This window comes from Leishmania martiniquensis, chromosome 30 (genome assembly GCF_017916325.1).
Source record: "Leishmania martiniquensis isolate LSCM1 chromosome 30, whole genome shotgun sequence".
Lineage (NCBI taxonomy): Eukaryota > Euglenozoa > Kinetoplastea > Trypanosomatida > Trypanosomatidae > Leishmania > Leishmania martiniquensis.
In genome coordinates this window covers 1,158,724-1,185,012 of record NC_090165.1, presented here as the reverse complement: position 1 = coordinate 1,185,012, position 26,289 = coordinate 1,158,724, and the positions used below count along the sequence as shown (strand labels likewise).

Here is a 26,289-nt window from a genome sequence, read left to right as displayed (position 1 = left end):
CTGCTTCAATGGGTCGCTCCTGCTGCGGTTGAATTTCGAATTACCGTGCTCCGTTGGGGTAGGGGGGGTGAGAAGCTGTGCCAATCATCTTGGAGGCATATATTATACATCATGGGCGGGTCGGCAGCGGCGGGGAGGGGAAAGGATGCGAGAGAGAGAGAGAGCAAACGACTTAAGAGCAGGGAGGAGGAAAAACGAAAACGGCAGAGGAACGTCTCAGAAGATGCGCCAGTCCCCTCTCCCCAAACTCTGCCTACTCCACCCACACCGAAGAACGCGTGACGGAGGAGCATTCACCGAGGTGGGTAGAGGCGCGGGCGTAGGAGGAGAGATGGCGCTGCACTACCACCCTGATTTCGCGTTGACTTTCTCCAGCATTGCCTTCTTACGTTGTATCTCCGCCTCCTGGAAGTGGCACTTTGCGAGCACCTCGTCATACATCATCCTCGCATCGTTGGCAGCGCGAATGCGCTCCTCCTTTTCCCGCGCCAGCCTCTCGTCCTCTGCCGCTTCCCACAAGCGCCGAGCGGAAAGGTTCTCGAGGACTTTAGTTTTCCACTGCGCACACTGCTCCCACGCCCTGGCGAGCTCGGCGTCGCTCTCCTTCTGCAGCTGCGCCTCCCTGCGCAGTCTCCGCTCAACCTCCTCTTTGGTAAAGATTTTCTTTAGTCCGCGGCTGACGTAGTCGCTCGGCTTCTTGTTACAGGCGTTGACCTGTAGCGGGTCGCAGCCGGCCATGAGCAGCACCCCCACCATCTCCTCCCACGTCCGGGATTCGAGGCGCACATTCTGGGCAACGATGTGCAGTGGACTATCGCACTCCTCGTTGAGCAAGTGCGGGTTGGCCCCAGCAGCAAGGAGCAGCTGGGCTACTTTGACGTCACAGCGGACGGCGCAGAAGTGCAGGCCACTGTTGCCCTGCCGGTCTTGCCGGTTGCAGTCCGCCCCACTTCTCAAGAGATACTCCACCACTTCCGTCTGGCCCATCTTCACGGCGATGAGGAGGGGCGTCGCATCCGTGGAGTCCGCGGCGTCAACGCTGGCGCCGTGCTCGACCAGCCACCGACTCACTCGCACGTCTCCATCAAATGCACATTTGTGCAGTGCAGAGCTGCGCTGCCGGTCTAGTTCATTCACCTTCACCTCCGGTTTTTCACTATGTCGAAGAATTACTTCCATGCACTCGACGCTTCCACACGCCGCGGCCGTGTGAAAAGGGGTGGACTGCGTCGAAGACTGAATGGTGTCATCGGCGCCGTGGTTCAGAAGTACCTCACAACATGACACGTAGTCTTGTGCCACTGCCTCGTGCAGCGGGGTACGCCCCTGCGCATTCGTGGCGTTGACGCTTGCGTGGAGTGCCTCGATTACGTACTCGAGTGTGGCTGGGTTCTTGTCTAGAGCGAGGTGGACTATCGTGTTGCCGCTTTCATCCCGGCATTTCTCTACGTTGTCGCTAACAGCAAGAAACTCTTTAGAGAGACGACGTAGTATTTCAATGTTACCGCCACGGACCGCCTGCCGCACCGCATCAAGGAGCGCCTTGGGGCCCTGCTGCCCACCCACAATACCCGAATGCATTTAAGCTCTCCCAGCGCTTGGGGAGGGGGTGAGCTCGGTGTGCCGCTTATGTGAAGCGGCAGTATTCGGCAGTGCTCTTGGTGGCGTGGTGCTCGCTCTTCTAAGCGCGCACGGACACCAGCGAGGGGACTTTTTCTGCTATTGTTGTGTGTAGAAAGAGGCACGAGATCACCGGCAGGGAGAGAGAGGCGGCCACTGAGGATGCCAGCAAGAGCAGTCCGAAGGAGGGGGGAAGCTCCGCTCACGGCGAGGTCGAACCGGGGCGCCGGTAATCCTTCATGGTATATTTGAAAATGTATATGTGCGCATATGCGGGCGTCGCCATGCAGACAAGAAGACGAAGAGACGGCACCAGAGAAGAGGGACAGAACGGGTGAGAGAGGTGCACACGCCGCGAAAATACGCGACAGAAAATGAGAAGGAAAGTCAGTGAGCCTCGGCAAGCACCAAAAGCTCTCGCGTTTACTAGGGGAAGCCGCCAGCGCGGAAGAGTTGCGCCTGTGTGCGTCGAGGCGGTGCTGCCTCCCTCCTCCTCCCGCCTGTGCTGCACAGCATCCACGCTCGAGATGCAGCAGACACTGCCGAATACAGAAAATGGTGTTTCCTGGGGGGTATTGAGAGTTGCTTACGCAATGACTCCAGGCGTCTTGATCGTCACTTTACGGTCAAGAAAAGCAGGAGAAGAGCCCCAGGAAGGAAAAAGGGGGAGGGGGCGTCACATCGCCAGCGCCGACAAACAGATAGACGCACAGCATCATCACAGTCCCATCACAGGAGCCCTACAGTTTCATCCCGTACTTTGGCGGCGAGAACCTTTCGTCTTCGTCTTGGAGCCCGCTACTGCCCAAGGAGGAATGCATCATACCAATGGGGCGCAGCGGAGGAAGCAAAAGTCCGAGACGCAGCACTGTCTCCACGCACAGAAAAAGACGAGGCGAAAGACACGCATGTGTGAAAAACTCGGAGAAAGCTCCTGGCCTACTGCTCCCACTATCCGCTCTCCTCGAAGCCGTAGGTGCGCAGCCACTCTGGCATCACCACCGTGACGCCCATCATCATGGCTTGTGCGTCTTTTTTGTCCGAGCGGCGCACCTTCTGCAGAAATCCAAATGTCATATACTCCGGCGGCGGGAACGTGCGCGCCACAGCGCTGGTGGGATGGATGTAGGCAATCGTGCGGTTGGCACCCAGCACAAGATATGGTGTCTTTGTCGCGCGCTTGTCGTTGTACTCTACCCCGAGCGAGCGGCACTCATGCACCGTCGCGCGGCGTGCGACTTGGTCCATGAGTCCTGGAATGAAGACCTGTCGCAGCAGCACCTCCGTCTCCTTCGACAAGGAGCACCCATTATTGGTAAGGCTATCAATGCTCTGTTCATGCCTTTCGAACACTGCCGCCTCGCCTTCGTCCAGTGTGTCGACTAAGTCATCCTGATCTTTGCTCCGTTGGAGCATGTGGCTGCGGAGTTGGGTAAAGAGTAAGTTAGCCTCGTGCATACTCTTTCGAACCAAGCAGAACATGTCACAGCTGTACCGCGGGTCGCTGCGGTACGCATAGAACGCGTTAAGGTAGGTCACCAGGTCGCTGCCAGGGTTCAGCAAGGAGCGAATCCGCGCCTGTCGAGGGTCCGTAGGGGCGTCGACTTGCTCGTTGATCCTCCTCGCTTTGAGTTGATTGCCCTCTCCGGTAAAGACGTTTGTCGTCGTCGCGGCCACTGCGACGATGGCAGCGACCATGCTCAGCACATCAGTGGATCGCGCCTTCTGCCATTGCCGCAGTACCTCTAGAAGGGCCCGTGCAAATCGTGGCGGCACCGGGTACCCAACTAGCTGCCGGCCCAGCTCGGTAATGTTGTAGTTGTGCGCTGCGTCAAGGCCACCAATGACGCTGAGGTGCTGCAGGGCAACCTTCAAGTCGGGCTCCCGCGGTGGTGATGGAAACGGAAAACCACCAACGTTCTTCACCCCGATGTGCTTCATAAGAAGCACGACGGAATCGAGCGGGGTGCGGAGCACTTCAGGGTCGGCGTGCTTCGCCATCAAGTTTGCGTATACTGCAGTGCTGTAAAGTCGGTAGCAGTGCCCCGGCCCCACACGACCTGCGCGGCCGCTACGCTGCTCTGCAGAAGCCTGACTTATCCACTCGATTCGGAAGCAGCTCGCTTTGGTCTCTTCGTCGACCACCTTCGACTTCACCCGCCCAGCATCCACCACATACTTGATATTCGGGATCGTGATGGAGGTCTCGGCCACGTTGGTGGCGACAACGCAGAGGCGCGTACCTTTAGGCGGCGGCTTAAAAACCTCTTGCTGTTTCTGAAAGTCGAGAAGCGCATAAAGCGGGAGGACGTGGAGGGTGTCATATTCTCCGTTCACCTCATCCTCCCGCTCCTCCTCGCCTGGCATAGGCGCTACTTCATCCGCAGCAGCGGGGCTGGCCTCTTCGCTAGTACCCCAGAGGCCCCTGCAGGTCGGTTGTGCTCCAGCCTCAACGCAAGAGCGCTTGTCCCTTCCGCCGCTTGGCTGAGAAGGTCGCCGCAGTCGCCCCTCATGCACAGTTTCGACCTCGCCCGAGTTGCCGTCTGTCACCTCGTCGTCCAGGGCGTAATCTGCTGTGCGAAGGCCGTACTCGTCCCTTTCCTCCGCCTCCTCTGCCGTAGCTGCTGGGTCGCCGTCGTTGTCGCTTGTCGACGCAGCCGCCTCGTTTTGTTTCCCTCTGGTCAGCAGCCCGTGCTTTGAGTAGGTGCTATCGTAGTACTCGATTTTTGTCGTGGCATAGTGGCGACGCAGCCGTCCACACAGATCCTCAATCTCTTGTTGGGTACACAGAAACACCAAAATGCCTCCTGGCGGCAGTTTCTTGTGCATCTGGCATACCTTGTCGAAGGCCTGGTCCACGTACTCCTTCAGCTCCGTACGCCGGGCAAAGTGGTTCGTGACAGGGTATCGGCGCGCCTCGACATTGATGAGCGGCGGCGCAATGGGAAAGAGTGTTCGATTCTCTTTGAAGTCGGTAACGCGCATGGTGGCAGACATGATGACAAGCTTGAGCGGTTTGATGCTTGTCCTGTCCACGTCGCCGTGGTGCTTGCGAACCTCCTCGTCGAAAAGGTCATTGCGGAGTGGCACAATGCGGGAAAGCAACCCAATCAGAATGTCGCACGAGATACTGCGCTCGTGTGCTTCATCGATTACGATGACGCTGTACTTACGGAGAAGAAAGTCAGATTGAATTTCCTTCAGCACAATGCCCTCAGTTGCAAACTTCAGCCGGCACTTGTCAGAGAGGTTGTTATCGTATCGAACGTGGTAGCACACCTCTTCCCCAAAGGAGACGTTGAGCTCCTCGGCAACACGCCGCGCCATCGACACTGCTGCCACACGACGGGGCTCCGTGACGAGGATGCAGCCCTCCCTCCCGAAAGTGTGGCCCTCTGGGTGGCCATACCCCGCCTCCCACAGAAACTGCGGAATTTGAGTGGTTTTGCCGCTGCCCGTCTCGCCGCACACCAAGACGCACGTGCGGCGCGCTTCGTTAATGGCTTCCATGATCGGCTGCTCCTCACGTAAGACAGGCAAACCAGCCCGCTGCTGCTCCACCTCCTCTGTTCGGTGGATCTCGACGTGGACGTTGGTCGGCGCCACCTTTGCCCTCTCAGCCGTCTCGCGCTCTAGTAGTGCCCGCACCCGCTGCATTTCAGCTTCCTCCTCCCGTCGCGCAGTCTTCAACTCTGTGATGATCTTCTCCTGAGTAGCGCGCAGCTGCACAACGTGTTGCCTCTCACTTTCCTCGCGCTCGTAGCGTGCTTTCAAATGCTCCACTCGCAGCTCGCGCTTATGAATCTCCTTGAGCTTCCGCTCTTGTTCCGTCTCCGCTTGGACAAGGCGCTTATGCTGCGCCACTATGTCACGCGCCGCCGCCACCTTGGCCATGGCCTCGCGTGCGCGCTCCTTCTTCTCATTTTTCTGAATCCGCTGGTCCTTTCGCCGCTCGTCGCGGGACTTCGCCAGCACACTGGGCAGCGGTGTCCCAAGGCTGAGGTCCTCAAATGATATCGCTGCCCTCTTTGGCATTGCTGGCACGAGCCTCTGTGGCACGCGGCGTGCGCTGATGTGCAGCTCATTCAGCTTACCAGCCATGGCAGATGTGTCATGACATTCGGCGACCACAATCGTGCAAAGGGAAGAAATAGACGAAGATTTGCAAGAAGAGAAAGCGCTGAGACTCTGCGCTCACTCGTAAGCACAAGACCAGAAGTCAGTACCATGGAAGCCTGCCACGGTCGCACTCATCTGCCGTGGAGCCCCCCCTCGCTTACTTCTCGCTATCCTCTTTTTTCTCCTTGTGGTTGCATGAGAGCGATTACGTGTAAGTCAGGATATCTTACGTGACTGGCGAAAAAAGAGCGAGACAGGCCAGGATAGAGAAGCGATGCAGACGGTAGGGAGAAGGGTTACCGCAAACGCACAAGGAAGCAGAATGACTTGTGCACGCGCACAAGCACAGGCTTCTGCAACTGCGGCAGTCCCTTTCCTCACCAATCCCTCTTTCTTTATTCCTTCCCTGCAGTTCCTCAACCGTTACAAAAATAAATTGAACTTATTTATCACGAGTGCCAGGCATGAGTAACAGGAGAAAAGTAAACGCAAAGACGGTAGATAACGGCGAAGGCGAGAAAATGAAGGCAAGCCGTCGCTGCTCGCGGATGAAGTCAACGCTTCAAGAGTGTCTGTAGCGCCCCATGGATCTCTTTTCACCTCCTCAAATACTTTTTCGTCCTCCTGCTGTGCAGTCGAATAAAAGCGAGCCTCGGCCCTCTCTGAATTGCCATGAGAGAGAAGACTGCAGCTACACGAATGCTGTTCAAGCAGCGATACGTTTTCCACGGCAGCGACACAGGGCACAAAATGAATCCTTGCATTGGAGACTCGCTAGCTGCTCTTCGCCGCTGCCTTCTGTGCGGCCTTTTTCGCTGCCTTCGCTGCACGCTTGGCTGCCAGCTCGTCAGCGGCGGACGCCTTCTTCGGCACTGTCTTCAGGTACTGCGCCTTCGCGGAAAGGTGATTCACCTTGTCGCGACCATCCGGAATAGAGATGAGCACCTTCTTCTCAGATGCGTCGTTATCCACGATGTAGAAGCCGCGGCGCTCCAGCTGGACAATGTCACCCTTCTTTACCACCGCCAACGCCTCCTCGCCAATGACCTCTTGCGAGTAGAGGGAAACGGGGGCAATGATGTCATCAATGCTCTCCTCCGGGTCCGGTTTCTTCTTGGTCAAGAGATTATCGTACTCATTCAGAACCAGGATTACGGCCCTGTCGCTCTCAGGCACCCATGTAAACTTGAACTTCGTCTTCTTGACATCGCCCTCGGGGTGCAGAACAATTGTGGCCTCCGTAGGAAGAGCATCGGCGCTCGGACGCTCGATGTCCTTGATGAACGCATTGCCCCAGTCCATCAGCGTCACCTCCTCGCCTTCCTTGATGAGCGTGACGTCCTCGGCGTCTAAAAAGACAACATCTGACCTGTAATAGGTCTTTTCGCCCATGCCGGGGTTTTTCTTGTGAAGCGGCTTCTTCGCAGCCTCCATGTGCTTCTGGCCCTCAACAGTGCAGCGGACCTTCAGCGTGTTCGACACCACCGTGTAGCGGGGACTTGTTGGATCGACAATCTGTGAATTAAAATACCAAATCTTCGACCATTCCATGAAGTTCACGGTCTTGGACATGCCTTGCTCCGACACAAACTGACGGAGGGCCTCGATTTTCATACCTCGGCGCACCAGAGCACGCACCGTTGGGAGTCGCGGGTCGTCCCACCCGTCCACCACGTGCGTCTCAACTAGCTTCGTGAGCTTTCGCTTGGACATCACTGAATACTCCATATTGAGCCGCGAGAAGTCCTCAATAATCGGCTTCCGGATCCCCATCGCGTCGCAGAACCAGTAGTATTGGGCATTGCGGTCGTGATACTCATTCGTCCGAAGAGCGTGGGTTACACCCTCAACGGAATCGACTAGAGGACAGCAGAAGTCGTAGGTAGGGTATGCCACTTGCTTTGTCCCCTGACGGGCATGCGGGGTGAGGTTCACGCGGTACATGACGGGGTCCCGCATTGCCTTGTTGGCGTCATCGATGGACACCTTGGCACGCAGGCACGTGATCTGGCCTTCCTCAGTGCCCTTCTTCATTTCATTCCACAGGCGCAGGTTCTCCTCTACAGACGCATCGCGGTACTTTGTCGGAATACCGTCGAAGCGGCACTTCTGCATCTCCTCTCGCGGTGTCTTGTCACAGTAAGCCAAACCACGCTTGATCATATCCTCTGCCTTTTCGAACATCAGATCAAAGTAGTCCGACGAGTATGTTGGCCCGAAATCGTACGGCACGCCCAGCGTCTCGAGATCCTCCTCTATAGCGTCCTCAAAATGCTCCTTTTCTTTCGACGGGTTCGTGTCATCAAAGCGGAAAAGCATTTTTCCCTCATATGCATCTGCCAGCATGCGATTGATCAGCGCAGCTTTTGCGTGGCCTATATGCAGAAACCCGCTGGCCTCTGGAGGAAAGCGAGTGACCACTTTACCCTTCTCAGCGTTGGAAAGACGCAGCTTTTCATTTTCTTCAGCTCGTGGGGCTGCTGTGAAGTAGGTGTTGCTCAGCGTGAGAGCCTTCAAGTGGATATCAACTAACATCTGGATAGGTAAAAATCTTCTCATGAATCCATCGGTGTGTAGAGCCTGATTGTGTCGCAGGGTGTAGACGTCAAAATGTCAAAATCGGAAAAGCCGCGGGGTAGAACAGAGTATGAGGAAAGAAAGTGAGATGATGTTGCATGCTAAGCTCCAAGTAACCGAATGAAAGGCAAAACAGGACGCACACGGCACATACGTGAAAGCACAAAGTACTGCAGAATAATAAATCAGCTGCACGCGCACGCACCTGCGAGAAAAAAAACATACAGGATATGGCAATATCAAAGAGCCCAATTAGCTTTCACAAAAGCAAGGAAGTATACTGCGTGACGCCATCAGTCTCAGAAAAAATAGCGAACCTTTTTCTCAACGAGTGAAGATGGCGCCAGCACTGAGCTAGCTCACTTTCTTTTTTCCCCTACATCAGCATTCAGAGCTGTGCATGCAGAACGAAACCCAAGAATAATATCCATACCTTTTGAGAACCTCGACATCAAAGATAGGGAGAGGAAAGAAGAGCAGCAGAGTACACGACTATGCACTCTCTCTCCCTCTCTCTATATATATATGTATAGAAGAGTCGCTCATGCATAAATCATACGCAACCCTAGAAAAAATGCAATGAGAGAAAATAGAAGTAGAGTGTGCAGGAGAGTAGATGAAGGCGCAAAATAAAACGAAAAGGCCTTCCCTATGCATCCAGCACAGCGCTCCCGGGAAGCCTCGGCAAGCAAAACATGACACCATAAGCACAGCAAGCATCTAAAGAGCCACGACCACCAGAGGCGAAAGATTGAAAAAGAGGGCACTAGAAGTCGCTCATAAGTTTTCACTAACATCTGCGCGTAGCACCCTAGAGTCGATTTTTATGCATATTCCGCTTTGTCTCTCTCCTTTGCCACTCGCGCTGAATTGTGGCTGCGCAGAGTTCAAGATCATTCTAAATGACAAGGGTCGCATTTCGGCAGAAACGAGAAAGCACTCAGTAAAGGTCCAGCGTCCTTCACAACGTGCGCGACAGCGCAACCGCCCCGCACGACTTCACTAGGAAGCAAGCATAAGTCATCACATCAGAAGAGAGCAGTGTAACATTTTAACAGAATAACATGAAAATTAAATCACAAAGAACTGGAAGACCAAATGCGCTATTCTGCTGCCTTGTTGTCTAGTTGCCCTCATGGCACCAAATAGAAGTCGCCGCAGAGACTTGCACATCAAAAACAAAAAGCCCTCAGACAACTAACACGGTGGCTTCAAGTAGTCGTTTAAGCTTCGTCAGATATGACATAGCAGGACTGGAAGGTGACTGCCTGGAAGCAAGTGCATACATATATATATATATATATATAGCAGCTCTTTTCGGCTGTCATGGGCAGCAAACGTATGAGAACTGTGAGAATCAGTCATCATAGTCGGCGTCATGTTTACTCAGAAGAATCCTCGCAAAGTTTGTTACATCGGCACTGAATTAGAAAAGAATTTCAGTAGATTTTTGTACAAAACCCCCTCGTGGAGTGACACGCACACTCTACTTAAGAAGGTTCCCGCCCACGAACAGGATCTCCGGAAATCAAAGGAGTTCTGAGGGAGGGTGGACTAGAAAGGCAGTCAAGCTTGAAAAAACGTAGCTACACGAATAGGAACAGCTCCAGATAATATTCTCAGCGCGGCGTATCTCGAGAAGTCAGTTAACACATGAGGTATCGTCACAAAAAAGTTTTCGGAAGAGTCCCTAAAATTTGTCGACTTCAGTTGCTAAGCAAAACAGATGGACAAAGAAGACGCTTTTCGCAAGACTGTGAGGCCTGAAAGCGCATCCTTTCGGAAACCATATCACTGTATGATTCTCAAAGGAGGGCTTAGTCGACGCATCACAAGAAGACTTGCTGCTAGAACTGAAACTTGACTTGATATAGGGCTGCACAGGTCATCATTAGATACTCACATTTGTGCACGCTGATCTCGTTGAGCATCGAAAACTCTGCCATGGTGCATAATTAACGTCAAAAAGACACCTATCAATGAAGTAATGAAAATATATGTACACCGCGCAATGCGCGCACAGGTTCGGGGAGTGGTTTCGGACTCGATCGCTACTTCATGCATACCTTCCTAGGAAGCAGCAGCACACCGCAATTCAGCTACTGGCTCTGACACACTCAGCAGAGTAGCCTACGAAAGCATGAAGCGCACTGCGCAAAGAATAGGTTGTTTCCCCTTTCATCAAAGAAAAAACTACTCAAGACTTCGGTGGTCATTATGTCTTTCACTGATACACTTTATGGACACGAAGGAAAAAAGCAAGAGGACCATATCAAAGGCTGAAACGGAGATAGTCGTCCATGAGGTATCTTTTTTCTCTGACTCACTGGCACAGTAAAGCTTGCGCCAAGAATAGATAGCAGAAATTCAAAGCCTTAAGGTAATCGTCCACACCTTTGTTTCTGTCCGCAGGCCATCTGAAGAAGAGAGGTGAGTTGGCGTGGCTGGGGTAATATGAGAGCTCAAGTTGTTTTGAAGGTCAAAGTGAGAATTCACTTCAATAGTGATTGCCTCCTAACATATATGAAGCACTGAATTCAGCAAGACGAGACCTCTCCCCATGAAAAAAGGAAACAATAAGAGCATCTGATAATCGCATGGGCAACCCTGTAATTTTCAAACATGAACGCGTCTACAGCACCACTCCTTTCACAATGAGAACCCGAAAAAGTGAGTCTGCAAACTTCGAGCGCTTCCCAAAAGGACCACCCGTATGAATACAAGGCATCAACTGTCCGATCGAAGAAAAAAGCCTCCGGTAATTTCCTCTCTTCTAGGGCACCGGCAACTCGTCTGTAAGTTCGCCGAGCTCTAATGCAACTCGAAATTTCCTTGGTTTTCGCCAAGTGGGAGACGCAATCTTACAACACGCATCGCCAGCCCACTATTAAAACAAACACTGCAGAGATTGAAAAAGGTTAAAGTATTTGTCGCCGAAGACGAGATAGTAAAGTTACACCGAATTCAACGAGAAAGAAGTCCTCATTTTGAGGCTCGAAAAGCTGCACTCCCTGACCTTGAAATTGGCAAGGTTTCTCTTCCGGATATTCACAATTAGATGACAGTGGTTTATCTATTGGTCGATCTCGATAAGCCGAAGCAGCTGGCAGCAGACGCCACGCTTCACCGTCCAGCTTCGAAAAAGCAAGGAAACAGTGGAAGTTGTTCCCCCCTCCCTGCAAGGCGTATGGTAAGGGATCGACAAAAGGTTTAGTGGCTTCTGCGCGTGCATGATCTATTGTAGAAGAGCTCCTTGGTACCTGAAAGCAATCATGCTGTGAAGTCAGTTCCGATGGAGGGGGGGGTAGCTGTGCTCCACCGGCTTTCTTATCGGCAGCTTTTTCGACCAGCTCCTTTGACGGGGTCATGGGCGAACAGCCACAATTGTGGCCAAAGCCCCCTCTTAACGACTTCCATTCCCCATTGACGTCGCGCACCGTATGCTGCTGACTGTGACGGGAAGCATCACGATGCTGCGAATCTTTCTCTAAACGCCAGTGGATATTTCCGTATTTTTGTTATTGGATCGTTGTCCTCCTTACTTTCCGACCCCTTCAGGATGCACCTAAAAACAGAAATTGCACTTACTCTTTTCCTGCACCGTCATAACCTTGTTTAGCACTCAAAGGATTTTAAACAGAGCAAACACCAGGGATTGGTGTTGCCACCTCGTTGGGATACCCGTAGTGTGTGCCCAAGGTAAGAAAAAATGATGCCGCACTTGTCGCTTCCCCTTGAGTCGGCTTTTATCCCGCTCGACTCTATTGAAGCTCTCGATACCATTTCTTTACCTCCTTTTCTCCTTTCTACATCCTTCACTCACAACTTTCGAACCTGCAAATAGGTAGCATTCTCTTCAATGATTCGAAAATCTAGCCGCTGGTGCATGAAATATGCCAATCTGGAGCTCACCACCAGAGGTGAGTTTCCCCATGGGATGAAAGAACCTGGTTTTGTGAAGAAGCTAGACAAGAACATCCCATGGTACTTCTCCACTTATCGCTCCATGTATCACTGGCCCCTTGCCGGAGAGGGCTGGAGCGACCTGAACGAAGCTGAAAAGCACCACGACCTCCATATGTACTACACACTGGCGTGGTGGAAGCTAGGCGAAGGTATTTTTGATGCTGATGACGAGGATCGCTAAGCTGCAGCAGTGAACTTTTTCCTGTGGCGTTATTCACAGCACCGTTGACGAGGTTTGCTTCATTCAAAAAAAAAAAAACGAAGACTTGAACGGATAAAGGTGTTTGTCTCGTGTATAGATGCAATTCTTTTGTTGACTCGATTGCCTTCCACTTTCCTGCAGAAGTGTCTGAAGAGCAGTTGCATGAGCGGACTCAGCTCTGCACATTTTTCTATCCACCTGTAACGCTGTCGGCAGGATTCTAGTCGCATAAATATGGGCATGAGCGAATACTGCAACCTTCTGCTCTCCTCATTACCTGTACGTGTTTTTTCTCTTTCATCCTAATCATCTCTCACCGTAGCTCGCTCATAGGCCGGAGACCCTGCATTGAATACTGTGCCTTCACTATTTTTTTGGGTTATCAAAGATGCTTCGGCGGACAGTCGTGAAAGTCTACCGGTACCAGGAGTTCGAGATGCACAATGAGGCAAAGTACCCGTTCAACTACCCACGGGAGGCCCCGAATACGTCTGTGTTCCATCAGTATCACCTGAACTTCTGGATGTTTTGGGGATATGGTCGCCAGGAGCTCTGGATTGATCGTGACACTCGCCGATACGAAACGACGTGGGAGATGTTTCGCCGTCTCTTAATGTGGTTCTTTCCGTGCTACTTCGTTTTCCCGTTTGGACTGCCCAAATTTTTAGCTGCCAACGCGTTTGGTGAATACGGAGAAAAACCATATCTCGATTCGTTGATGCACTCGCCAATGGACAATCACTACATTGAATGGGGTGGTAGCACCCTCGACGCAGAGTGGCTGCGTCATATTCACTCGAAAGAGTCTTTTTGAACTGCTCTCACCGCTTTCCTAGTTTCCTTCGTGATTGAGGCACCTGTGGGCTGGATCTTGGAGCACCTTCATATCAAGTTTCCGAAAGAGTTGCCACATGAGTGATGCCGTCTTTTGCAAGCCTTAGGAAGCCGATCTGTCGATAGTGTTTGTATTTGCTCTTCGATCGGTGCCCTTCTTTGAGAGGTCTATCGGAGTCTGAAACGTTGCCTTATTAGTTAGACATGTACTGTAGAAGGCATGGAGCAAGTGACAATGACGACGAAGAGGAATGCGATCCTGAAGAAATGAGTCCGTCCCGAGCTGTGTAAATGCTTCTCCTTGCTTTTCAAGCATAACGAGAGTTCCGAGCGACGACGCTGCTTCCTCACGCGCGAAATTGCAGATGATGCAGAGAGAGATGTCTGTTTGGAACATAGGGGGTTGCATATGATTTTGGTCTGTCACGAATTATCTAAGTACTAGGATCCCGTCTTTCTTTGCTTGGTCATATGCCATATCTTTTGTCTTCGACGCGAACGATGCGAAGTCATTATGCCACACATAGGTATTAGGTTTCGTATACCGTTACTTTGTAAACATTGAAAAGGCAATATTATGAGAACACAGCTGCGCTTCTTTAATGGGGCGCAACGATTGGGAGGGGCGAACGCAGCGCGGTGGCATGCGACTTATGGAGCGAGGGCGCTCAATCACAAGGATATGTTGCTGAAGTATGGCAATCTTAGCGCATCAAAAGACGTGCTCACTTTGCTTGAGCAGACGGAGTCTTACATTGCGAAGTGGCGTCTGAATAAGTGGGAGTTTCGAGTTCCCCCACTTCTTTCTCCGGCAGAGCGAGAGAAAGTATTGCTCCAGCAGGAGACACTGAAGAGCCTCTGTCTAAATCAGGCGGAAGAGCGCAAACACGTGCTCAGTGATATTGAAACAGTGGCATCGATCACTAGTGTTCCACCAGAGAGTGTGCGTGAGAAAAACCGCGCATGGCTTCAGGAAGAGGCTTCCAAACTTCGATGGAGAGGCGAGGTCAACAAGGCAAAGGAGCTCCGAGATGCTTTTCTGCGCCTAGAGGTCTATGGCTCTCGAGATCATCGGTTGCTGGAGCGATTATGCTGTATTTACAGCATGGGCCTGCAAGGTACATTTGATGAGGCCTTTAGTAATATCATTGTTCAAGACCCGTCGACTGGAAAGCTGTCGGTTGACGAAACAAACCCTTTTGTGGAGCTGCTGGCCTACATTGTTTCTCGCTATGAACAAATTGACGTGATTCACGATTTTCTAGGGTTCAACATTGTTTCAGGATACAGGTCGTCCTTAAGCCGTTTTCTGATTCACTGCTTGTCTACAAAAAATAGCACCGCAAACCCTGTTTCAAACGGTCGAGTGCTTTTGCATGTGAGTGCAAGCAAAGAGACGCTGTTCGATTTTGGGGATAACAAGAGTCATATTGCGCACGACGACTCTGTGTATGGACTGCCCGACTTTATGTATGTCCGCGGAAGTGACATTTTTCTGATCACTATCGCTGCTGATAATCACTGGCTCCGAAAGCGACAAGTTCCGCATACAAAGCAGCTCGAAGGAATTGCGAGGCGCGGCAGCTTTGTTCTAGGCATTCCATTCGACAAAGTGCGTATCCGCAACCTTCTTCTCCCCCCAAACTACGTAGACCTGAGCTCGCTCCGTCGTCTCTTGGAGACCATTTTGGAAATGTCACAGTCTTCTGTGAAAGAGGCTGCTCCGTGGATATCGCTGTACGAGAAGGAGCTTGATACACAGGACGTGGACTACTGCGAGTTGGAGAAGACGGTGAATGAGGAAGAGTGGCTGATGCTCTAGTGGAGCTTCGGTCGAAAAAGAGTCTGCACATGATTTCTCCGTGTGACGAGCCCCACGGGTGCTTCGCGTTGGCTGAAGAACTGCATGGCGTTTATCAGAGAAGCGCATAAAAGAAAAAAAAACGAGCAGTCGGCATGCAAGCCATTGCCAGAGTTACTCGGAACACTGAGTTGTTGCCGCATTTCAGGCTGTAGTGAGGCAAGTGCTTTGTTGACTCCGTACTATCCTGGCGTTTCTCGAACTACTGTCGAATTCATCTCGTGCTTCACACATCTCAGGTGATTGTAATGGCTTCAGATGAGCTCATTGCCAGGGCTCTGGCTTTCGGATGTTTACTTTTCAAGTTGATCCGCGCTTTCTCGGTAACTGCCTCTCCATATTTTTTCCATAGATGATATTTGTGCGCGTCCTTTTGACTTTGTTAGAGGTTCCATATGTACTCATGTCGACTGTTGACTTCACATGTGTTGTGAACGCAGTGCTGCACTCGTTTTCTGAGTCCACCGGGGCGTATGACGAGTATGGGCCGGTGAACTGTGCTCTCATTGGGAGCAAGGCAAGCGACACAACTTTCAAGCTCGGCTGCTATCGTGACAATAAATACATCTGCACAGCGGCTGTATTGGCAAGCAACGATGCTGGCGCTCATATCACTCGTGACGGTTCTTACGTCACCTTTCGCGACGAAAATAGTCACTATTGGTCTTTGCAGTTTACCACAGAGGATGCCGCCATCGAATTTTCTGCGCAGGTTACTGTGGCGATGTTTGGTGCGGCTGGTGAGCCGACGGACAGTATCCTTTCGTGCGATGTTGTCAAGGGCAAGGAGAACAAGCAGATCTTTGTTGGCGATCTCGTAAAAGCTTTTTACCGTGTATGGGTAGTTCAGTGTAGTGACTCCAGCACTGGACTACCGCGCCTTGGCAGCCTTCTGGAGAAGGAGAGCGAGGATGCGGTGAAGTTCACGGTGCCAGCTAGTCACCAATGTGTGACAGCGATGATGCGAGGCTTCGAGGGGATGACGGTAGGCATGAGGGAAGGAGGACAGCGCCTCATTGTAGTCCCTGCAAAGGCAAAACGTGGACGCGGCCCAAACGTCAACATGTGCTTTTATGTCGAGATCGCTCGTCGCAAAGATCAGCAAGCCTCATTGAAATCTCAGCCCAACAGGGCCGCCAAGGATAAAGGTCAGCCGCTTTTGATAGAAGGTGACACTAGGACGGCTACAGGTTCGCTGACGCGGTCTCTTGTCGTTGCTTCAGACTGTGTAGATGGCTACTCGGCAATGGCGACGAATGGCTTCAGCAAGGAACAGTTTTTGCTAGTGGACAGGCTGCGTGATCAGGTGTTTACTCTCACTGAGCAACTGCGTGACACTCGGCGCGAGCTGGACGGTGTCTGTGCCAGCCTGAAGCGTCATGAGCGTCAGTCTGGAGCACGAAGCTTGACAAGCGCACAAATCGAGTACTCGGTCGAGCACCTTCTTGCGGAGAGCGACGCCAAGAAAAACGCTGTCGAAGACAAAAGAGCCGTCATTGGCGAAACAGAGGCACGAAATCGAGAGCTGGAGGCCCGACTTGCCAAATTTCTTCAGACGACGAAGACCTTGGGCGCGGAGGCGAAGGCTGCATTCGATGATAGCGCCAGTGAACGCATCGAGCTAGACAGGCAGCTTTCAGACACGCAAGCGAGAATTGTTCGGCTCGATGGTGAGGTGGGCGACTCGAGCCGACACCTCCACGCGCTCAAAAATGTCCTTCGCGCGAACGACGTACGCTTGAAAGAGGAGAAGATACGACTGAACGTCTCAGTCGGCGATCACCAGGTGAACGAAGAGAAGTTGCGGACGCTCGAGGAGAACTACAGCGAAGAGGTAGCCAGGCGTAAGCTGTTAGAGTCGAAGTTGGTTTCCTTGCAGGAAGAGCTGCGCAGTCTCCAAGACGATACACAGCTCAAGGAGTCACTCACGCAGCAAATCAGAGCAAAGACAGAGAGCGACAGTACGCACTACGCTCAACTTATTCAGGAAGAGCGTGATCACGCAGCAGTTGAGCTACGGCAGCTCAAGCAGGACCTCATCGAAGAGCTCTCCGCTCGTGATCGGCAGTACGAAGAAGCAAAGGAGAGGGTTGCGGCGGAAGCCTACGAGCAAGGCATGGCGCAGGGCGTGGAGGAGGGACTTGCAGACGCTGCTAACGAAGGTGACGTTATTGCACACGACATGGCGGTGAACGCTCAGCGATGTAAGGCGGAGGCAGCGGCGCTGCAGGTCCGCGTGCAGGCGAACTGGGCTGCGAACGAGGCGGATGAGCGCCACCTTACCGCTCAGATCGAATCTCTCCAAGCCTCCTTGACGCGAGTCCTTCGTGACAGCAACGCACTCTCGGCCCAGCTGGAAGCAGCACAAGAAGAGCACGCTGTCAAAGTTGGTGAGGTATACCAGCGGCTCACTCGTCTCATCAGCGTCTGTGGGGCCTCTCCAATCAGCCAGCCATGCTTGGCGGCAATGATGCGAGCCGCTGAGTCTGGGGCGGAGTTCGATCCTTTCAGCTTTCAGCGGCTGGAGGCCTCGAAGGAAGCGCAGCTGGCGCGAGACGAGCGCGTGGCTGTATCGGCATGGGTGCGAGCGAGCGTCTACAATCAACCTACCCGCATGCCACCACTCCGTCCACCGTTTCCATACGCCCCGTCAAGCAAAGGCCCCATGCTTTCTGCAGAGGCAATGGGAACCAAGGTGCTACTGAGCCCAGCAGTGCACCAACGCCTGCCAATGCCCACGGAGACCGGTATGCCCATCGCGGCAGCAACGCCAGCGCCGATGCCGTCAACTATCACGGCGGCTTCTCAGGTGGCAGAATCCGTCATTTCTGCACCTTCGCTCGAGCTCCCGCCAACTACCGCAGCCGCCGATCCACCCTCGGCAGTGGCAGTGTCTCAGTACAGCGTCCCGCAAGACACGGCAGCGATTCAAAAAGCGTCCCCACGGCAACGCGTTCGGTTTCCCTCGACGAAGATACGGTACTTTGGTGATGGTGTCGCAACCAGGGAAGCGGAGGCCCCTTCGCATCAGCGTCCACCTTCCCTGTGAAATTTCTACGCGCGCGCATGCGTTTCTTCCCAGCCGCAAGAGACCGCCTTCAAACAGGGCTACGCCGAGATAAAGCAGAGAACAAAAAGCGATGCGCTATTCGTGGAATGCAATGCACCTTCCATTTGGGGGATTCATTATTTTTTTTTGTTCATGGTCCTTCAGCTCCTCTTTTTTTTTTGGTGTACTTCCGCTGCACTTGTGCTCCATTCGCTTGCTCGCTCCCTCTGAGTGTGTGCACAACCTGATTTTTTTTCTGAAAGTGCTCTCCATGACGCCGGGTTGCCGTTTTTCTGCAGCTCTGGCAGAGAAAGTCATTGGCATGCACCGCTGACAGGGAAAGTGCGAACACACAAACACACAGACAAACCGAGACACGACTCGTCTACCTGAGACGCTGGCGCCGTTACAGGTACTGGTGTGTTTTCCGTTCAGCACCACCTTTTTCACATTCATCATGATGCCTCGCCCTCTTCTTTCTATTTCACATGCTTGAATTCACACGCGCACGTTCCTACATTTTCGCTCCCCTCATCCCACACAAACCCACATACCTTCCCTGTACTACGACCTCACACCTCCACACCATTTTCCTTTACTTGTCCACGACCGTACATACATACTCAGCGAAGTGTCTGTGAAATCATCATGACGACCAAGCGCCGCAACCACGGACGTTCAAAGCCCCCGCACAGCCGCGGTCGCGTCAAGCCGATCCACTGCTTCAACTGCGGTCGTCTGACGCCGAAGGACAAGGCCGTGGGACGCTTCGTGGTGCGCCGCATGCTGGATGCCGCCTCTGCCCGCGATGTGGCGGAGGCGTCCCCTGTGTACGGCGCTAATTTTCCGATGCCGAAGCTCTATATGAAGCAGCGCTTCTGCATTGCGTGCGCCATTCACAGCCGCACCGTGCGCGCTCGCCCGGTCGAGAGCCGCAAGACGCGCTACACGAAGAAGGTGCCGTACCGTCCCGCCGGAAAGAAGTAAAGGAGCGCACGGGAAGGCAAGGATGATTAAGTCAGGCACGACGCTCTTACCAGCTTCATTTTGTTACTTTGAGTTCTTCGAAGGAAGGAAAATGAAAGAGGAATGGAAGCGGTACTTTCATGTGTGGAGGCTCTCTTGCTCACTCGAGTGATGCCTGTGGCCTGCGGGGACGGAGTGTGGAAGGTAGGCTACGCGCCTCGCCTCAACCGCACAGTTACACGCACCCACACACATACACACCGCTGCCCCTCGTATCGATCCGTCATCGCTTTTTGTTGCGGCCGCACTTCAGACCTGCAAGGGCACGCACCGGCAGCAGTGCGTCTCGCGCATTTGGTGTCCTAGCGTCTCTTTCCAAGAGTAGTGAGGCGTGCACAAGACGCTGCCTCGCATGGTACGCCAGCGATCCACACCGGCTCCTTGCCTGATATCGGGCGTCTTTCGGTGACATGATTATGTGCTTCACTTTCGCCTCGACTCCTTCTTCTATGTGATCCCCTTCATTCTTCCCTTCACTTGCCATCACCACCACCACATCACTCACAAATGCCTGCTGCGTGACGCGCACCTACTCGTGGGTGTGCCATGGTATGGCTTTCTGCGTGATCACGAATCCCGATCCACCTGCGCAGAAGGAAATCGCTCATTACATCCCCTTCTCGCTCTTTCACCCCGCACAGCAAATACTGGAAACACGCCAAGAGTCAGATTACCCTTTCCTTCTTGTGTGCTGCACCGTTGGCTCCTTTTTATTCATTTCTCTCTCCGCCCCTCTCTCCTCTCATCACCCTTGTCTCCTCCTGTTATCTCCTCCGTCCCTTTCCCTCTTCCCCCCTTTTTTGCCACTCTCCTTCGGCCCTTTTGCCGGTGATTTCGGTTTCTTGTTTCCTACGCTTACATCTTTCTCTTGGACACTCCACTGCCGTCGGGCAGAAGTAGGTACACCCCTCACACATCCATTGCCCCTCTCCCTCTTCCCTCATGAAAAAAAATTACGACCCGTAACACCCGATTCGAGATCACTTGCGCTTCTCCCCCCCCCCCTCACCTCTCAGGGAGGGGACTGCACAATATCGTCGCTTCGTTCCGTTTTTTTTATTTGGCGTTCCTTTCTTCACTTCTTATTTGGTTTCTCCCTCTTTTCACTCGCTTCTGAGCGTGTCTGTGACAGGAGCGCTGACAGAGCGACGAGTGAACGGCATCTGCTCAAATTTCGGGCTTCTCACCCTTCTCTCTCTCCCATCTCTTTAACAACTGCACAAACGAAAACGTACACGGGAGCGAATCGTAATCGCACTGACTTCAACGCCAGTTCTTTCTCGTGCTTTTTTGCTGCTCGGCGTCGTCTTCTCCCCACGGTTTGCCTTGAAGCGGATTTTTTTTTCAATTCTCCACCACTTTCCTTTCGCGTGTGCTACATTTCGCATCGTACGCCTCCATCGCTCGCGTCTGATTCCCGAGTAGCCAAGTTATCTTACCCATTGCTGTCCTCGTCTCTCCCCCTCGCCGTCCCCATTTTTCTTGCTGTCAAGGCGCTGCATTGCTATAGCACATTACCTCTCTATCCTTTCACAGCCATGCGTCGCTCTCTGCTGCGTGCTTGCTCCGCCGCCAAGGGAGGGAGCTGGGCATCCATGTCTGATGCAGAGATTATCAAGCAAGTGGAGGAGAAGAAGATTGCATTCTATGGCCTGGAGCAGGCGCTTGCCCCCGACTACGACCGTGCCATTGCCATTCGTCGCGAGATTGTAAAGAAGATGTGCCCATCTTCCGCTTCCACGCATCCGCTGGAGAGGTTGCCGTATAGGAACTACGACTGGAGCAGTGTTGTGGGCCAAAGCTGCGAGAACATCCTTGGCTACGTTCCGGTACCAGTGGGGATGGCTGGCCCGCTGCTGTTAGATGGAAGAGAGGTGGGACTGCCGATGGCGACGACGGAGGGTGCGCTGATTGCCAGCACGCACCGTGGCGCACGCGCCATCAACCAAAGCGGCGGCTGCCGGACTGTGGTGCTGAAGGAGGCTATGACGCGCGCCCCCGTAGTGGAGGTGAACTCCTTCGACGAAGCCATCGCCGTGGTCAAGTTCTGTGAGGAGCGATTTGAAGCGCTGAAGGAGGCTTTCGAGTCGACCACCCGCTTCGGGAAGTTGCTGGGCATCAAGTGCGCCATGGCAGGCCGCCAGGTGCACATGCGCTTCTCTGCCTTCACTGGCGATGCGATGGGCATGAACATGATTACGAAGGGCTGCGACAAGGCGCTGCAAGTGCTGCAGCAGCACATTCCCTCTGTGCGGGTGCTGGCCTTGTCGGGCAACTTCTGCACTGACAAGAAGCCGTCTGCAGTGAACTGGGTTGAGGGACGCGGGAAGTCGGTTGTGGCGGAAGCCGTCATCAAGCGTGATATCGTTGAGGGTGTTCTCAAGTGCACTGTTGACAGCGTTGTGTCACTGAATGTCACAAAGAACTTGCGGGGTTCTGCCCTTGCGGGCTCCATCGGCGGCTTCAACGCACACGCGGCCAACATTGTAGCCGCCGTCTTCATCGCCACGGGCCAGGACCCCGCTCAGGTGGTGGAGTCCTCCATGTGCATGACCACAGTGGACAAAACTGGGGAGGATCTCATGATCAGCCTCACGATGCCGAGCATCGAAGTCGGCTCCGTTGGTGGTGGCACAGGTCTGTCTTCGCAACGCGCGATGCTGGAACTGATGGGGTGCGCCGGCGCCGACAAGGAGAACCCGGGCGCCAACTCCCGCCAGATCGCCCGCGTCGTTGCAGGTGCCGTGATTTGCGGGGAGCTGTCCCTCTTGGCCGGCCTTGCCGCTGGCCACCTACTAAGTGCCCACATGAAGCTGAATCGCAAGCCTCCGAGTCAGTAAGATGACTTGCAGGGAGCTGCTTTGCTGCTTCTGCACAGCTGGGATGAAGTGGCTTCAGGGAGGGGTGACTCGTGCATAGAGCAGGGCTGCTAGGCGCTTCCCTATGCCTGAATGTGCGGCTACGTAACCGTGCGTGCGTGTCTCTGAGCGTGCGCTGTGTGCCCTTTTTCATTTCTGCTGGCAGCAACGGGGCCCTCGATGACGGAGGGGAACACCTCCGCGCGTCATGTCAGTGCGGACGCAGGGCCAGGCAGCCGCGCCGTAGGGCGGGGGGGGGGTCAGAGCAGCGCATCGCGCTGCTGATGCCGGCGGCCGGGTGCTAGGAGGGGCGGGGTCGGAGCGACCTGCGGCAGTGAAGCCGCTTGCACGATCCGCATGACGGGGCAGCGTGTGGGCGTCGCTCGAGCGTATCCCAAGCGGCCCTCGCTGCCTGTCGGTGCGGGGAGCCTGCGCCACCTCGAGAGGGATGCGCGGCGTGGCTGCCGGCGTACTGGGGTGTGGGGCGAGGCGTACACAGCGAGGGGCGAGCGGGCGCTGGGCCAGGGGCTGCGCTGCGGTGACGGAGTCGGCGCCTTGCGGAAAGACGCGCCTGCCGCTGCCTTGAGTGACGCGATGTGCGTCTGGTGCGCTGGCTTCGGAGCGGAGCTGAATTCACGTTGTGCGGCAGAGAAGGAACGTGCTGACGGGAACGCGGAGCATGCACTCCACAACCCTGCTCATAGCAGTTCTGCGATAAGGCTGCGCCCCCCCGCCCTCAATTCCCATGGTTGTTGCTCTTACTGTGGCGCTTATGGCAGCCATCCTCGGCTTTGCCTTTCTCGTGCCACCCTATTGGGCGCGTGTAAGCGCTCGAAAAAGTCGTGCCCCTTCTCCTGTGTTGGGATGGCGAGGCGCGAAGATGCCCCTTTATTCGTTGTGTGCCTCGGGGACTTACAGGCAGCGACGCATCTCAAGAAGTTCATCGGTAATGAAGTGCAGCAGTGAGAAGAGGAAGAAAAGGGGACGCTGACTGTACTGCAAGTGAACGATCGAGCCCGATTAGATAGCAGCGGCATTCGCAGCTCGAAAAAGTCGGCATACGTATTTAGCCTGTCTTCTTCCCGTCAGAAAAACCGTCCTCGCTCTGATAGCGGGTTAGCCGTCGCTTTTCCTCGGGTGCTCTTGAGGAGACGGCGGAGCATTTCTCTCACGTGCCCGCTCTGCTGGTGCGTGAGTGTGTCGAGTTGTGGTGCCTGGAGATGGCGATAGGCTTCAAGGGGCCCGAGGGACGGATGGCGCGGCGGGTGTGCTTCTAGGACTCGCATACGAGAGCGAGCATGTAGAGAAGCCGACTCTCTCTGATACGCACCGAGCGCATTCTATCCGACTGCACAGAGCGGCAAGGTCGATTTCGCCTCTTACAAGTCTCCTCTTTTTGCCTGTCAGTCCCGCTCATCCCGCGAAAGGGCCGAGGGGCGTGGTGGCGAGCTGCTCCAGCACACCAGGCGTGAGGCGAGAAGCTTAAACTTGAAGCACAGAGTAGCAATAGATCGCGGGTACACGTTTGCGTCTTTGAGAGCCAGATTCCTCACTAAACGGCAGTTTAGTCGACGGACGCTCTCTCTTTCGAAACAGAGGGCGCCTTCTCTCCTGCTCGAAACGTTGCTGATACGTACTCAAAGGCTTCCATACTGTCGACTTGCCGTGTACGTGAGGGGCCATTCCTGAGAGCTGATCTCTCTCTCTCTGCTGCACTCTACTCATGCCGTGTCTCGGTTACATATATTTGTATACCATCGCTTCCACCTCCACCTCCTTTTTCCCCTCCTCCTCGCTTTTACATGACTGCACTGCTGTGCCTACGTTGAAGCAACAGTTCGACCCGCATAGTCCATCTACGCATATCGTCTGCCTACTTACATCGGCGGTGCTGTCGTGCGCCCTCTGGAGGCCCACGCTGATATCTGTACTAGGGCGCCGAGTCATCCCCGAGGAGAAGGAGTGCCGGCTCTGCGTAAATCTCGTTCTCTCTCGAGTACCGTATAGCCCGTTGGCGGCACGAGGAAAAAAAGAGCCGCAGCCTTCCTCCCTCTGCTCTGTTACCAGAATGGACGGTAAAGCCACTCTCTTTGTGTCGAACTTATCGTCGATCGCAAATGTTCAATACCTTGAGCGGCTCTTCTCTGCATACGGAACCGTGCATCACGTGGAGTTGTTTGGTGACGGCCCGCATCGCTACGCAGAGGTGACATACGACACCGTCGATAACGCCGATGCTGCTATAGCGGCGCTGCACTGCCACTACCAGACGTGTCGAAATTTGCCGATGATTGTGCTTTACTCAAAGAGTAGTCCCTCCATCTCTGCTTACGGCCATCAAGTCGGGGAGGAGTTCATGAAGGCAGCAGAGGAGAAGCGGCCACCTCGACCGCTCGCGTTGGCCGAGTTCGATAGCAACTACCAACGTGTTGGGGTGCAGCCGCCGCCCTCTGAGAGTGAGATTATCCTCGATCACCACCCTGCGGGCTACTAGAGAGGAGGGGGTGCCGGGCTGCAAAAAAAAAAAAGGATCTACGCACGGCCTCCACAGGCGAGATCCTCTGCTGTCTCTCTTTCTCTGTGCCCTTCTTCACTGCCCTTCACTAGCCGCTCCGCGTCTCAGCATGGTGATTGGCACCCTTGCGTGACCCGGTCTCAGCGCAAGGGGGGGGGAGAGCCGCTACGCAGCTTTTGGCGTACGCGAGGTGGTCGGACGGCGCCGTCCGCTACCGGCCCTGTCCCTCGCCCCTTTTATGTTACCCTGTTTCTTTCTATTTCACTTTTCGACGTTGCCGCGGCGGCGAACCGGCAGCTCCTCTTCTGCTCGCTTCCCCTGTATTCCTGCGGCCCTTTATCTAGCTCATCTAAGCATGCCTGCTCCGTCTTCTTTTCTGCACGCCAGCTGACCGTGCTCCAGCTAGACACAGTGGCCTCTTTCCTCATCGCTTTAGACCGAGCCTCACAGGGATACATACGCTATGCATGAGAATTGGGGTAGGGTTCCCGTGTGGACCTGTGTGTGTCTGGTGCCAGCACTCGGCATCGTGCTCCCTTTTCTTCTTCACGCCCAATCCACACCACCATCCAGGTCTCATGCAGCTCTCCACTCACTTCCCGCGGCCACTCGACTCCGCTCCTCCTTCCCTTGCCATCATGTCTTTTTTCGTTTCCCAGCAGGAGTTTTTCTCTGCAGCGCGGGTGGTTTCATCATATTCTCGTTGCTTCTCCAGCGCTCCGCTAAGTGTTTGTGTGCTTCGCTCGGTGCGTTTGCTTTCCCACCTCTCACCTCTCAGCTCTCTCTCTCTCTTTGATCCCTCTCTCTAGCCCGACCGCCTCCTCCTTTCTTCCGCGTGTCGCGCTTTGCTCTCTTCCGGTTCTTACAACGCTGCGAAGTACAGAGGTTGGACAGGCGCACACACATTAGGAGGTGAACAGAAAAGAAGCCGACGCTACTTCGTCATCGTCAGTGCATGAGTCTGTGGCCGGTAGAATGAGGTGGCGCTTCTGCAGAAGGAAGGGAGGGGGATGTTTTCTGTACAGCTTCAACGGGAGTGGCACCACCTCTCAGGCCCCCGGCCGTCCGCCGCTGAAGCGCGCCTCGAGCGTAGGAGCCGCAACATGGATTCGATCAGTAGCTCTCATGCGTGGACGGCCGATGTGAACTCGTGTGTGTTGAGGGGGACGCGTTCACCTCCCCTTTCGCATGGGAGGAGCCCTGCGGCAGCGACGGCCCCTTCTTTGGAGTGCTTGTGTTTCTGTTTGTGTAAGTGTGCCCGTTCTCTCTCTCTTATGACATGATGGCACTTGGCTTGCGACCGAATCCCTTTCCGGGCGCTTTTCTGTTTTTGTCGATCGACGCCCGTCATGCCCGGCGGCTTTGTGGCTGCTGAAGTTCTCTCATTTCTCTCCCATGCGGCACCCCTCGGTGCGTGGCGTGTCGGTGAGGACGCAGGGCCAGGCAGCTGCGCCGTAGGGCGGGGGGGGTCAGAGCAGCGCATCGCGCTGCTGATGCCGGCGGCCGGGTGCTAGGAGGGGCGGGGTCGGAGCGACCTGCGGCAGTGAAGCCGCTTGCACGATCCGCATGACGGGGCAGCGTGTGGGCGTCGCTCGAGCGTATCCCAAGCGGCCCTCGCTGCCTGTCGGTGCGGGGAGCCTGCGCCACCTCGAGAGGGATGCG

General features: G+C 54.3%; 9 protein-coding genes across 9 annotated transcripts; 6 read left to right on the top strand and 3 right to left on the bottom strand.

Moving 5' to 3' along the window:
• Positions 1-342: 342 nt before the first annotated feature.
• LSCM1_03951 (uncharacterized protein) lies at positions 343-1,581 on the bottom strand (the record flags this gene model as incomplete). Its single annotated transcript, XM_067321480.1, has 1 exon — positions 343-1,581. The coding sequence occupies one exon, from the start codon at positions 1,579-1,581 to the stop codon at positions 343-345; it is 1,239 nt and encodes a 412-aa protein (XP_067176848.1).
• A 990-nt stretch (positions 1,582-2,571) lies between these two features.
• Positions 2,572-5,721, bottom strand: LSCM1_03950 (uncharacterized protein; the record flags this gene model as incomplete). Its single annotated transcript, XM_067321479.1, has 1 exon — positions 2,572-5,721. One exon carries the CDS (start codon positions 5,719-5,721, stop codon positions 2,572-2,574), a length of 3,150 nt encoding a protein of 1,049 aa, XP_067176847.1.
• Positions 5,722-6,513: 792 nt separating this feature from the next.
• Positions 6,514-8,298, bottom strand: LSCM1_03949 (uncharacterized protein; the record flags this gene model as incomplete). Its single annotated transcript, XM_067321478.1, has 1 exon — positions 6,514-8,298. The coding sequence occupies one exon, from the start codon at positions 8,296-8,298 to the stop codon at positions 6,514-6,516; it is 1,785 nt and encodes a 594-aa protein (XP_067176846.1).
• A 3,877-nt stretch (positions 8,299-12,175) lies between these two features.
• LSCM1_03948 (uncharacterized protein) lies at positions 12,176-12,463 on the top strand (the record flags this gene model as incomplete). The annotated part of the gene is made up of 1 exon (XM_067321477.1): positions 12,176-12,463. The coding sequence occupies one exon, from the start codon at positions 12,176-12,178 to the stop codon at positions 12,461-12,463; it is 288 nt and encodes a 95-aa protein (XP_067176845.1).
• A 409-nt stretch (positions 12,464-12,872) lies between these two features.
• LSCM1_03947 (uncharacterized protein) lies at positions 12,873-13,298 on the top strand (the record flags this gene model as incomplete). The annotated part of the gene is made up of 1 exon (XM_067321476.1): positions 12,873-13,298. One exon carries the CDS (start codon positions 12,873-12,875, stop codon positions 13,296-13,298), a length of 426 nt encoding a protein of 141 aa, XP_067176844.1.
• Positions 13,299-13,895: 597 nt separating this feature from the next.
• On the top strand, positions 13,896-15,140 carry LSCM1_03946 (uncharacterized protein; the record flags this gene model as incomplete). The annotated part of the gene is made up of 1 exon (XM_067321475.1): positions 13,896-15,140. The coding sequence occupies one exon, from the start codon at positions 13,896-13,898 to the stop codon at positions 15,138-15,140; it is 1,245 nt and encodes a 414-aa protein (XP_067176843.1).
• Positions 15,141-15,531: 391 nt separating this feature from the next.
• LSCM1_03945 (uncharacterized protein) lies at positions 15,532-18,228 on the top strand (the record flags this gene model as incomplete). The annotated part of the gene is made up of 1 exon (XM_067321474.1): positions 15,532-18,228. One exon carries the CDS (start codon positions 15,532-15,534, stop codon positions 18,226-18,228), a length of 2,697 nt encoding a protein of 898 aa, XP_067176842.1.
• A 2,564-nt stretch (positions 18,229-20,792) lies between these two features.
• LSCM1_03943 (uncharacterized protein) lies at positions 20,793-22,094 on the top strand (the record flags this gene model as incomplete). Its single annotated transcript, XM_067321473.1, has 1 exon — positions 20,793-22,094. The coding sequence occupies one exon, from the start codon at positions 20,793-20,795 to the stop codon at positions 22,092-22,094; it is 1,302 nt and encodes a 433-aa protein (XP_067176841.1).
• Positions 22,095-24,180: 2,086 nt separating this feature from the next.
• Positions 24,181-24,606, top strand: LSCM1_03942 (uncharacterized protein; the record flags this gene model as incomplete). Its single annotated transcript, XM_067321472.1, has 1 exon — positions 24,181-24,606. The coding sequence occupies one exon, from the start codon at positions 24,181-24,183 to the stop codon at positions 24,604-24,606; it is 426 nt and encodes a 141-aa protein (XP_067176840.1).
• Positions 24,607-26,289: the final 1,683 nt, after the last annotated feature.